Source organism: Microtus oregoni, unplaced genomic scaffold (genome assembly GCF_018167655.1).
Source record: "Microtus oregoni isolate MIOR12 unplaced genomic scaffold, Mior012 000012F_ref0000307, whole genome shotgun sequence".
Classification (NCBI taxonomy): domain Eukaryota; kingdom Metazoa; phylum Chordata; class Mammalia; order Rodentia; family Cricetidae; genus Microtus; species Microtus oregoni.
In genome coordinates this window covers 52,071,826-52,084,151 of record NW_024543071.1, presented here as the reverse complement: position 1 = coordinate 52,084,151, position 12,326 = coordinate 52,071,826, and the positions used below count along the sequence as shown (strand labels likewise).

Sequence of the window (12,326 nt, the reverse complement as noted above, 5' to 3'; positions counted from 1 at the left end):
GCCTGCTGAGGGTACCTGAGACCCACTCCAGGGTGGGTTGGATACTTTGCCTTGACCCAGCTTTGAGTGAGCTCTCACCCATATCCACGTCAGAACAGTTTCTGACTGATCACCTGATTGGTCGAGCCTCAGATCGTGTTTTTGTTTCATGGTTTGTCTTGTCTTACTGTTTTATGAGACTATCTGATTATGGAGCCCAGGCGCGTCTCGAACTCTCAAACCCCGTTTCTGCTTCTCAGATGTTCAGATTACAGGCATGCCTGCCACACCTGCTACTCCTCGGGATGTCGTTTTTGTTTGCTTTTCTCCTATAGCTCTAAAATATCACCAATACACAGGACACCTGACACAGATGCTCGTTGTGTATGAGATGGTAGACATCGAACCCAGAATTTAACACACGCTAGGTAAGTAATAGTTCTACCATTTAGTTACACCTAAAAACCTGTTCAATTCAATAACTACAGACGATTTTATCACCTCAGAGATCAGAAAATGAGAACGCCCCCTATTTGCAAGGTCCTCCGTTATCACTGAACTGTTTTCTCCAAAGACGATGGCCATTATTGCTTTGGCGATTCCTCTCTCTTTCCTGCTGACAAACCCTTTGAGCCAGGGTTAAATCCAGGGTCTTGTGTGTGCTGAGCAAGCGCTACAGCAGCGCCACACTCCTAAGGCCATCACTAATTTTTTGCAATAAGCAGTTCCTTGGTTTTCTTTCTAGTCTTACCATCTACATAGAATTCCTAAGCAAGAATTTGCTTCTGATCGTGAACAGAAGCAGGTCAAGGTGTAGGACTGTACTCCTGGCATTCAGGAGGCTAAGGCAGAAATGCTGTGAGCTTAAGGCCATCTTGGGCTACACAGTGAGGACCAGGCTAGCCAAGACTACACAGCAAGATACAAACACAGAAATCCTAATAACAGAACAACATGGGGTTTTTGGTGCTTTTTTGCTTTTGTTGTGTTTTTTGTTTTGTTTTTGTTTGTTTTGCTTTGGCTGTTTGCTTTTTTAAGGGTTCTCAGTCAGGCAATGGCAGTGCATACCTTTAATCCCAGCACTTGGGAGGCAGAGGCAAGTGGATCTCTGTGAGTTCGAGGCTACTCTCACAACACCCCCCCCCTAAAAAAAAAGATAGGGTATATATAGTCTTGTCTGTCCTGAGACTTGCTCTATAGACCAGGCTAGCCTTGCACTCACATAGATCTGCCTGCCTCTGCCTCTTAAGTGCTGGGATTAAGGCATGCACTACCAAAGCATGGCAGACACATGGTTTTGTGTCCAATATCCCACACTGAGATTCTGAACTACTACTCTGGTTCACTTTCCCTGCCGTCCAGTTCCAAGAACTTACGCTCACACTGGGATCTGCCAGCCTACACTGCAGGGTCTCACAGACTAGGCAGCTGTGGGCATTTCTTGAAGTTCTGGTGCAGGTACTCAGGAGTCTTACAGGCACGGTCCTAAGAATGGAATCGATGGCTCACCGGGTGTGTCAGTTTTGCAAAATAACACTCAGCTGCTTTTCCACAGTGCTCATAGCAATTACTCCCACCAACTAGAGATCAGTTCCTGTTGCTCCATCTGCTCAACACTTGGTATTGTCTGACTTAGATTTTTGCCAATCAGCTAGGCGTTAATGGTACTTATTTTTCTGATTTCTGATGAAAGTGAACCCTTTCCACGTAGTTTTAAAATCCTCTCTTGTGGCTGCCTTTCAGATTTTCAACCAAGTTCCATACTATGCTGTCCTCTTCTTGCAATACTAGGGATTGAGTCCAGGGCCTCATGAATGCTAGGCATTCTACCACAAAGGTACATCCCCAGCCTGCGTTCCCCTTTTCCTTGTGTGTGTGGTGGGGGGTGATGCCTTTGTCTATGTATGTGGAGGTCAGAGGTCAGGCATTCTCCACTATCATTCTCCACCTCACTTGCTGAGAATTGAGCTGTCAGGCTAGAGGCCTCCTTGGATCCCCTGCTCTGCAATGATGACGGTGTTACGGGTATGTGCAGCCATGCCAGTTTTTATGTGGGTGCTATGGATTTGAACTTGAGCAAGTTTTACTCCCTGAGCTATCTCCACAGACTACTTTCTTTAGGAGATAGAATCTCATGGACCCTAGACTAGTTTGGGAACTTGTTCTGTAGGCGAGGATGACCTTGAACTTCAGATCCTCACACCTCCCAGTCTTGATTATAGAAGTATGCACCACCACAATCTACCAATCCCAGACATTCTGACAGCAGCTCTGGTATGTTATTAAAAATACTCTCACTCACTCTGTGCCCATCTCTTTATTCAAGTTTCAGATTAACTTTCTAGTATTTACAGAGACCATCTTATTAATATTCTCTTCACCATGAGATCATGAAGATTTTCTCGTCTGGTGCCGTCACCCTCGCTCTCCTGGGGGGTCAGCACTCGGATGAGCTGCATTTGTACTACCAAGTCACTGCTCAGGGATGTTTTATTTTTTTACATTTTTTCTTTTATTAAGAATCTTTAAATACAATTTTTTCTCATTTTACATAGTTATCCCCATTCCCACTCCCTCTCCACCCTTCCCTGCACTCCTCAGAAAGGGCAAGGCTTCCCATGGGGAGTCAACAAAGCCTGACACTTCACTTTGAGGCAGGATCCCCCCCCATCAGTGACACTTTCTGTTGGTGGAAAGAACACCAAGCAGGAGTGAGTGTAAGCAGGATTGTACCTGGTCCCCACAGCCCTCACCCATATGAGGAAGCTGAGCCTCAGAGATCATTGGTTCCATGACAGAACAGTCTACCAAATTACAATCTGAGTTCAAGTGGCTATTTTCTTGCAGCAAGTTCATGGGCAAATTTGCTTTTCTGAGCCCCAAATCTCTTCACCTCTCCAAAATGAAATAATTTAAAAATGCTTACAAAGATGTCAGTTTCAGGCTGTTCACATGAGCTTGACAACAGTGGGACAGGAATTTCGTTTTCACGTTTAACTATTTCATTGCTATGGTAGCTGGACAAACAGCAAGTGTCCCATCCGTTCTTCCCAGAGGCGGAGAGCACATGACATGATGACTGGCAGGAGACCTCTTACCTACATCCTATCCACCCTCTTCCTGGTAACTTTGACTCCTACTGACTTTTCCACCAGGTGCTGCTTGACCAACTGTTGACATCTGGAAGCCTACAGCCTACCTGGCTCCCAGGAAGAAATCAACCCACTGTCTCTCCCACATTATTTAGGAATTGGGACACCTAGGGCACCTGCCCAAGGCCCACATGGCTAGGGTGGCTCCCTCTTGGGAGGGGAAAGGGAAGCCACCAGTTTCGGTCTGCACTGATAAGAAGTGAGGTAGATGTGTTCAACCCTGGGGAAGACACAACTCCCAGTCCACCTGCTTTCCAACACAGAAGACCAACTAGGAAGGCCACTGACTTTATTAATCTAGAAATATTTAAGGAGAGTGACTATTTTTGCCAAAAAAAGGGGGGGGGGAGCCAAAGGACATCCAACAGATGGTGAAGGGAGGGAGAAAGGGGCCAGAAATCCATTCAGGAAAGCTGGTAGCTGTTGCCATCGACCTGCAGGGGGAGGAGGGGAAAGGCATGCAAGGGCAAGAATTCCAAAATGGATGAAAGGCTGTGGGGAAGAGAACTCCCAAAAGACCCCCGGAGTACAAAGGAGGTGACTGTGACAACAGCAATCTTTTCCTTCATGGGGACAGAGAGGAGCCCCACCCAGCGGCTGACTCTGGAGACTAGGTTCTGTGGCTGGGGGGACTGAGGAGTCCCCAGAGTGCACTACAAGAAGGCATCGCACCATTCTCGAAGGCACCCAAAGCAGTCCCGGGACTGCTTGGCATTGGCACCACACGTGTCTTTCAGCCATTCTCGGAAGAGGTCTTCGTCTTTCTTTAGCACCAGAAACTGGCCAAGAACCACATAAGCCTGCAAGACAGGAGGGCACACAGCTAAGTGCCTCGTGGGCTAAAAACAACACCCTAAGGGGGCCAGATCTCTGAAGCTAGGCAGGGCCAGCTGGTGAGTCCTTGGGAAGGCAAGGCCATTTTTAAGACAGTTCTTGCTTTGCTGCCTAGACTAGCATTAAATGCAATGCTCTTGTCTCAACCTCCCAAGTGCTGGGGTCAGAACCAGGACCCACTACACCTAGTTCCACTTTTGTGGCACTGAAAACACCCAAAAGATGGGACACAGTAGGGTACACCTTTAACCCCAGGAATTGTGAGGTAGAAGCCCTGTCTCAAAACAACAGCAAAAAACCTAACCACTAAAATGACCTTGTCTCCCAGATGCCCCCAAACCACTTCAAATTATCTACTACTGTCCGTGCCCTCCCCATACCCCTCTTTCCTCACTCCCAATTTTTTTGCTTGGAAACACCTGTTGCCAACTTTCACTCGGACCCCTCCCTGACGTTAGTGGCCATGCCACACCTTATCAAAGCCCCTTTCCTCCAGCTTCTTGCCCAGGACTTCACCAATCCCGGCCAGGCTCCCCACTGGCTTTTCCCCCATGGGCTCGGCCACGAAGTCTCGGTGCTTTTGGGAAGTTGTCATCTTGATCAGGTTTAACCTGGGAAATCCCCAAAAACAAAAACAAAAACAAAAACAAAAAAAAGCAGGTTAGGGCTGAAGACCACAACTCCCAAGGGCAATCTCCTAGGTCAGCTATTGTGGCTGCTTCCTCGATTCCTCTTATTTCACACCTGAGCAAACTGAGGGCCTGGGAAGTCTTTCCCCCGCTATTGGGGAATCTCCACTTTTTGGTTTGGGTACTGACCCGGTGGAGAGGACCAGCTTGCACTAACAGGTGGCGCACGCTGGGCACCGCAAAGATTCCCAGACACAGCGGCCAGGGCCTGCCCCGACGCTGTCCCTCTCGGTGACCTTGGCTAGGCACACGCCGACCCCGCTGCGACCACGTGGTAGGAATTGCAAACACGGAGTCTCGCGGGCCGTGCCGCCCTCCAGAGGCCAGCTAGCGCCGCGCACCCGCTCCGCCGGGCCGCAGGCTCCGCCCCGAGCGCGCCGCCCCGCCCCGCCCCGCCTCCTCCACGCGCCGCCGCACCGCCTCTCCCGCAGGGCCGGGCGGCTACGCTGCAACGGCGCGCCACGGCCATGAGTGCTCCTCGCCCTCCCGCCGCGGCGCGCCCCCTCCGCCCGGAGCCCAGAGCCCTGCCTCGCCGCTCACGCTCACCGGCAGCTCCGGCTCTGGTAACGGCTGCTCGCGCTACTCGGCAGCTCCCGCCGATACCTCAAGCTACTAGAACGTTCTTCGACTTCCGCTTCCGGGTCGCCTTATGAGCCGCCTTCCAAAAAATACCCAAATTGGGCGCGTCTAGCCACCCATAACCATAGAGTTGAGGCGCAACCGCTAAGCGCGACGCCCACAGGAATCGCTGTTTTCCGGTCCCTCACAGGAAGCCGCGCTGCTTTCTGCGGTCTTGTTTCTCCGGCCGCCCTTCCCACCTGGTGAGGCCGAGGAGACTACTACCACCTTTTTCCGGCCCGGCAACTGGAATGCAAAGACTTAGGTTTGCCTGACTAGCTCGAGGGACGAGTTAAAGGAACGGACAGCGAAGGGGCGGGGCATCCGGAGGGCTACTGAGAGCCCCGGAAGTGCAATTGTCGCGGGTTCCTCGGAGTCCGGGCTACCTCCAGCCTCCTGACGGAAGCTAAGGAACACCCGAAGTCTGAGGCCCGGCGTCCAGACCTGCGCCCCGTCGTGACCACCTGCAAGTCGCTCCCTCTGCTTCCGTCTAGCGAGGCTTGAAGTGAGTCGTGGACTAGCTGCTTCCAGCGTCACCCTGGAAAACCGAGCGAGCTTGTGTAACGCCGAGGGGGTGAGTGCTGCGATGGTCGCCGCGTCCGTCTGCTCCGCGGAGTGTTAGAGATCCGCTTGCCTCCGCCTCCGTGGGTTGGGATTAGAGTTTTGAGATTAAAAATTTGAGCCGGGCGGTAGTGGCGCACTCCTTTAATCCCAGCACTCGGGAGGCAGAGGCAGGCGGGTCTCTGAGTTCGAGGCCAGCCTGGTCTACAAAGCGAGTTTCAAGACAGCCGGGAGTGTTTCACAGAGAAACCATGTCTCAAAACAGCAAGACTGGACTGAGGTTAAAGGCTTGAGCCATCCCCACCTCCCAACTGAGACTATAAAACGTGTTTCGTGGTTTTGTTAAGATTTGCTGTGTGTGTGGCTACTCCAAGTGCCCTTGGAGGCCAGAAAAGGGCATTGGATTCCCCTAGAATTAGAGTTAGAGTGGGTTGTGAATCAGCTGATGTGGATGCTGGGTCATGTTTGCTCTTTTTGAGACAGGATCTCCCTATGTAGACCAGGCTGACCTCGAACTCAACAGTTGTCTGTCTGCCTCTACCTACCAAGTGCTAGGAATAACAGTGTACACCAGCATCTGGCTAAAGCTTGTGTTTGTTTTTTTGATTTTTTTTTTAAATGTGTATCAGTGTTTTTACCTGCATGATGTATGTCTCCAAAGGAGGGCGTTGGATCCCCTGGGGCTGGAGTCGGGGCAGTTGTAAGCCTGTGTGATTGCTGGGAACCGCATGTGGATTCTTTGCAAGAGCAAATTGTCCAGTACTGTAAAGCTCATGTTTTTAACAGGGCAAGGAGGTGCTTTCTCGCATAAGGCTGCTTCTCTTGAAAGCAGTCCTGGCTTCTAAGTGTGCCATCAGAATAACTCTGGAAGAAGAGCTGACCGTCTCGGCCCCCTAGCAGCCCTGGACAGAGCCCAGCATGTCTCAGGCCACCAAGAGAAAGCATGTGGTGCGGGAGGTGCTGGGGGAGCACGTGGTGCCCTCGGACCAGCAGCAGATAGTAAAGGTGAGTGGGCTGGAGCTGCGTGTGGGAGGGCTCGGTGCAGGGCAGTGTGTGCTTGCTCTAACTGATGACATGCCTAAGTCTTGGTCTTTCCTGGAGCAGGTCCTCAGGACTCCTGGGAACAATCTGCATGAGGTAGAGACAGCTGAAGGGCAGCGCTTCCTGGTGAGCATGCCCTCCAAATACCGCAAGAACATCTGGATCAAAAGAGGTTAGAAGCCATATCCCTCTGCAGTACAGGGCCAGGCCTTGGCTCTTGATTTTCTAATCAATCAAGAGAGGTTAGAAGCACCCCTCCACAGTACAGGGCCATGCTCGGCTCCTGATTTTCTCCCTCATGCAGGAACGCCTTTGTCTTTTTCACCTACAGGGGACTTCCTCATAGTTGACCCTATTGAAGAGGGAGAAAAAGTGAAGGCTGAGATTTCTTTTGTGCTCTGCAAGAACCACGTGCGCTCTCTGCAGAAGGAGGGGCACTGGTAGGATAATCTTGGGTTCTGGGGATAGTGACTTCCTTGCTAAGGAATGGGGCAGGGGTGGGGTGAGGTTATGCCTTCCCAAGAGGGACATTTGGAAACAGATGTTTGTTTGCTGAGAGTCTCTCTTTGTGTTCTGACCTGACTCTTCTCTTCTCACAGGCCTGAAGCGTTCTCTGAGGTAACTGAGAAACAAAGCAATATGAACAGGTGAGGAGCAAGCCCCAGCCCAGGGAAGACAAAAGTACAGGTTCACACCTTGGTGCCTGAAGGAAAAAGATGGTCCTGCTTTTCTCCTGTTGAGAACTTGAGCATACATAGTGGAGTGGGTAGCTGTGAGTGTGGCTTGACAGTCTCATGCTCCACGTTACAGGTTGGCTTACTAGGCAAGTGTCCTCAGGTGCGTTGTTTAATATCTTCAGACAGATTCCTAACTGGGTATGCTAGCACATGCCTGTAATTCTGGCAATTATAAGGTGGAAGCAGGAGTTTGAACCAGCGTGGTCTACATGTAACAGGTCCAAAAGCCAGCCTGAGCTACATGAAACTTTTTCTAAAAAAAAAAAAAAAATTAAAAAAAAAGACAACAAGTTCAACTAAGAGGATTATGTAGAGTAAGGAAGGCAATGCTGAGTGTATCAGTTCCCACCTGGAGGTCTCAGCCCCTTTGAGAGTCACATGTCAGATATCCTGCATATAAGACATTTACATTATGATCCATAAAAGGAAAATTAGTTATGAAGTAATTTTGTGATTTGGGTCATCACAGCATGCGAAACTGTGTGAAAGGGTCGGAGCATTAGGAAGTTGTGGACTTCTGGCTTAGCGCATCAGCTGTTGGAAATGGGGGCTCCCTGCGTCTCTGATGCTAGCAGAGTTAGTTTTTGCTTCCTTACTGAAACCAGTGATGGGGTGGGTAGGAGGTAATCCTTAGTGGGTTTTCCTGTTCCTCTTCTTCCAGAAGCCCCTCCTGTTTCCTTGTTTATTATGTAGCTCTCAAACTCATCGTCCTCAGCTTCCTACATCCCGGGCATGTGCTACCACATCAGCGTTTTGGACTCTTGGATTTTTCGAACCGTACCGGTTCCTGACAGTTTGAAATGCTGGTCCTGATTTTCAGAAACTCTGGGTCATAGGTCTGGTTTTCCCAGATGTTGCTTACTATGTCTTTCGCTCACACAGACAGAGTCAGCCAGAACTCCCCACTGAACCACAGCTGTCAGGAGAAGAGTCCAGTTCTGAAGATGATTCTGACCTCTTTGTCAACACCAATCACAGACAGTATCATGAGAGTGACGAGGAGAGTGACGAGGAGGAGGAAGAGGAGGCAGCCTGAGCCTAGGACTCACTTCTCTACTTGCTCAGGGACTACCCCTTGGCTTATCAGGGCTTGGACATTCCCAGGCTGCCCTGCAAGCCTTTTCTTTTGGATGGGGACAGGGCATGGCCCCTTTCTGAACTGACCTAGAAGAATTAAACCCCTGGTGGGTAATGACTTAACACTGGTGTCCGAGTGGCTCTGTGTTAGGGAAGCTCGTGGTGAAGCCCTCTTTCTTGGTGGAGGCCTTGGTCACCTGTGGGTAGAATGGAACTGGGGTTTGGCTGGAATCTGCACCGTGTGACTTGTTCATAGCACCTCTCTGGGCACTGGGTAGCTCACCCTGTGCTGTGCCTCCTTAACTAACAGCAGTCATTACCTGCTTACACTCAGTAGTGATCCAGTAGTTAAGGTTGCGGCCTAGGGCCTCTTAAGCACGGTTTAGGACAAATCCCATGGTGCCTTGTGAGCTGCTTCCCTTCCTTCCTAGTTACCCTTACTGTAGCACTGCTTACTGTCTGCTGCTGTGTAAATGACAGCCCGTGCACCTCTCTCCCTCAGCCACCTGTCATCTCCAAACGTGTCTGGTCAGGGTATCTCTGTCCTTGCCATGTCCTTGATTTTCAGAGTTTTGCTAATCTCCTGAGGCTATTAATTTTCCTATAGTCTTTTCTTGAGATGGTCTCTATAACCCAGGCTTGCTTGGGAATCATTGTGTAGCTTGGGCTCACCCACTCAACGGCTGTCCTGCCTCAATCTCCAAGAGCTGGGATTACGGGTATGAGCCACTGTCCCTGGCTGTTGTAGCATCCCCATTCCTTGTACCGCAGCATCAAAAGGCCTATTGTGCCTCATTCCTTTGCTCACAGCGGCCTCCCTTCATGTACTCATTTTAGAGTAGATCTCCTGTTACTTTAGCTAGAAGACCCTTCAGTGGTCCAGGCACTTGGCAAACTGCAAGCTGCCTCATGGGAGGCTTTTGCTTCTGGCTGTATACTGCTAGCATTAACCTAGCCTGCTGAAGACTGGGCTCACAGCTTAGTCTTCCCTCTGCTGGCCATCTGGCCATCCCACAGTAGAACCCTTCAGCCCTGTTGCCAACTCCTATAGTGCTTGTGTGCCGATTTCTGTTGTGAGCTAATGGGACTTATACTTTGGAGCTTTCCTCTTGTTTTCTGAGGATTTTTTTCTGTTGTGGATTGGTAGATGGTTGGTGGGGGTGTGGTCATTATGGGAGGTATACCTCAGGTATGCTATATAGAACCTCTTGTTTCCCAACAGGAAATCTTATGATCACGTCCTCCCCAACTCTGATCTGTCCATTCTTCGTGTTTATTTATTATGTATACAGTATTCTACCTGTGTGTATGCCTGCAGCCCAAAAGAGGGCACCAGACCTCATTACAGATGGTTGTAAGCCACCATGTGGTTGCTGGGAATTGAACTCAGGACCTTTGGAAGAACAGGCAATGTTCTTAACCACTGAGCCATCTTTCCAGCCCCTTCGTGTTTGTTTTTTATATTAAGTATCCTTGAGTATACATGTCTAAATATAGATGTATATATATGGAAAAATAGACCAGGTGGGTTAAAGCTAAATTTATCTTCTCTGAACTTTTGTTTTTTCAAGACAGGGTTTCTCTGCAGCTTTGGAGCCTGTCCTGGAACTAGCTCTTGTAGATATATATATGTAATTTAAATTTTAAAAACCATAATTCAAGCAACTCTGAGTTGTGTACATTTTGCTTTCTGAGTGTCTCTTAACCCTTATGCTTAAGATCTACATTTAAAATATCTTTTAATAAACTCTCTTTGGGGAGAGCTGAGAACTTGCTCAGCAGTTCTAAGCATTATCTACTCTTCCATAGAACCAGGGTTTCCATCCTCAGCAACAGTGTGGCAGCTCACATCTGTAACTCCAGTTCCAGTGGATCAACCCCTCTTCTGGCTTCTGCAGCCACCAGGCAAGAAATGTGGTAAACAGACACACACATGCGAGACACCCATCCCCATATAAAACAATAAAAACCCTCAATTCAAAAAAAAAAAGGAAGAAAAACTGTTAACAGAAAATAGAATAGAAACTATTAGTTCACATAGAAAGTGTTCAAGCAGAAAATATATTCTGTGGGTCATTTTAGGTCACAGAGGCATTTCTGGGGTCAGAGAACTAATCTGTTCCCTTTCAGAGCCCACCCCCAACTATTGTTGACTTTTATTTTTCAAGACAGGTTTCTATAGCCCTGACTGTCCTGGTGAACTCACTCTGTAGACCAGGTTGGCCTCGAACCCACAGAGATCCACTTGCCTCTGCCTCAAGTGCTGGGATTAAAGGCTGCACTACTACTACCCAGCCTGTTCTGACTCCTAATAGATATTAAATTTGCCCATTACATTGTAGATTGGAAGCAGGCACAATTCCACATCTGGTCACCTTCCATATGCATGAGATGCATACACATCCTTCATCCCGTCACAGAGATAACTATTTACCCATCTGTCAATGCCCGTGGATTATAGCATTGTTAGGTACATCCTTGCGCACTTTTTGTTGCTAAGCCAACATGTTTTTAGTTTAAAATGGAAATTTTCAAAATATCCAGAAACAGCAGAAAAACAGCCTCTCACACTTGCCACTGAGCCCTACACATTGTCAATTCATCAGTCATGCCTCATAACTGCTCCTTCTGGTTTTTATTTATGCTGGGATAATGTCATTGTCACATCCATCTATTTATTGGTGTGTATTACAGTAAATCTCTGTAACAGGTGGGCCAAAGCAGTAGGCAGAGCACCAGGCTGGAAGATGACCTTGGGACCTCAGAAGGATGCAGGCATATCTTGAAGGGACAAGGGCTCCAAACCAAGGAGCAAAGGTACAACTGGCACTGGACTTCTGGCCTGTGTTCCTGTCACCATACCCTGAGGGCCAAGATATACCTATGAAGCCTATCTGGATGGGGACACCCCTGCCTTCCCATGACATACCATGTTCAAAGAGACCTAGAGGTGACATGGCTTCTCAATGAAGCCTGAGCAGGATTCAGAGATCATGCCTTCCTCTTGCAGCTCAGAGCCCGAGACTCGGTAACTTCAGCTAAGTCACACAGCAGTAAACTGTGAAACTCAGAAGCCAAATCCAGTCCCTTGATGCTAGTGCCCTCCCTCCAGGTGACAGGAGGTGGCATCTCTGCCCTACCAGGAAAGGTAGGTAGTGCTGGGCACCCTAAAAACTATAACCAGGGAAATTACAGGGTAGTGGCTGGTCCAGCCCTAGCAACACCCATGTGACCAAGTCTCTACAAGTAACAACCACTTGGGATGACAAAGCCAACTCAGCCAAGGTGTAACAGGGACCGCACCATTAGGTGGAGGGGCTTCTTCTGTTCCCGCTCAGTCAGCTCCCATAGAGGAATGTCCTTTGAGGGCAGGGACTGGTTTCCCTTGTCACCTCTGCTACTTACTAGATTTCAAGTCACACAGTAAGGACCTGCCCCCATCTTGCTCCTCTATCTATAATCAGTGAGACTGTACTCACTGCAAGCTCATGTGGGAAGCAGGCATTCCCATTGTTCAAATGTCAGTACTGAGGCTAACGGAGGCTCAGGAACTCGCCAGGTCACAGAACCGACCATGACCTGAGGCACAGCCTGTCTTGCTTCTTAGGTTTGATCTTAGACTGAGCATGACCAGGAAG

General features: G+C 49.2%; 2 protein-coding genes across 3 annotated transcripts; one reads left to right on the top strand and one right to left on the bottom strand.

The window, feature by feature from the left end:
* Positions 1 to 2,541: 2,541 nt before the first annotated feature.
* On the bottom strand, positions 2,542 to 5,342 carry Banf1 (BAF nuclear assembly factor 1). Its single transcript, XM_041660764.1, has 3 exons — positions 5,201 to 5,342; positions 4,438 to 4,576; positions 2,542 to 3,931 (listed from the first exon to the last, which is right to left on the bottom strand). The coding sequence occupies exons 2-3, from the start codon at positions 4,558 to 4,560 to the stop codon at positions 3,785 to 3,787; spliced, it is 270 nt and encodes an 89-aa protein (XP_041516698.1). The 5' UTR covers positions 4,561 to 4,576; positions 5,201 to 5,342; the 3' UTR covers positions 2,542 to 3,784.
* Positions 5,343 to 5,411: 69 nt separating this feature from the next.
* Eif1ad (eukaryotic translation initiation factor 1A domain containing) lies at positions 5,412 to 8,811 on the top strand. Of its 2 annotated transcripts, none has more exons than XM_041660763.1 (6): positions 5,412 to 5,777; positions 6,620 to 6,838; positions 6,938 to 7,046; positions 7,206 to 7,314; positions 7,474 to 7,521; positions 8,494 to 8,811. In XM_041660763.1, exons 2-6 carry the CDS (start codon positions 6,752 to 6,754, stop codon positions 8,645 to 8,647), a joined length of 507 nt encoding a protein of 168 aa, XP_041516697.1. In that variant the 5' UTR covers positions 5,412 to 5,777; positions 6,620 to 6,751; the 3' UTR covers positions 8,648 to 8,811. The 2 variants fall into 2 exon arrangements, with proteins under 2 accessions (XP_041516697.1, XP_041516696.1); XM_041660762.1 differs by having other exon boundaries at positions 5,414 to 5,846.
* Positions 8,812 to 12,326: the final 3,515 nt, after the last annotated feature.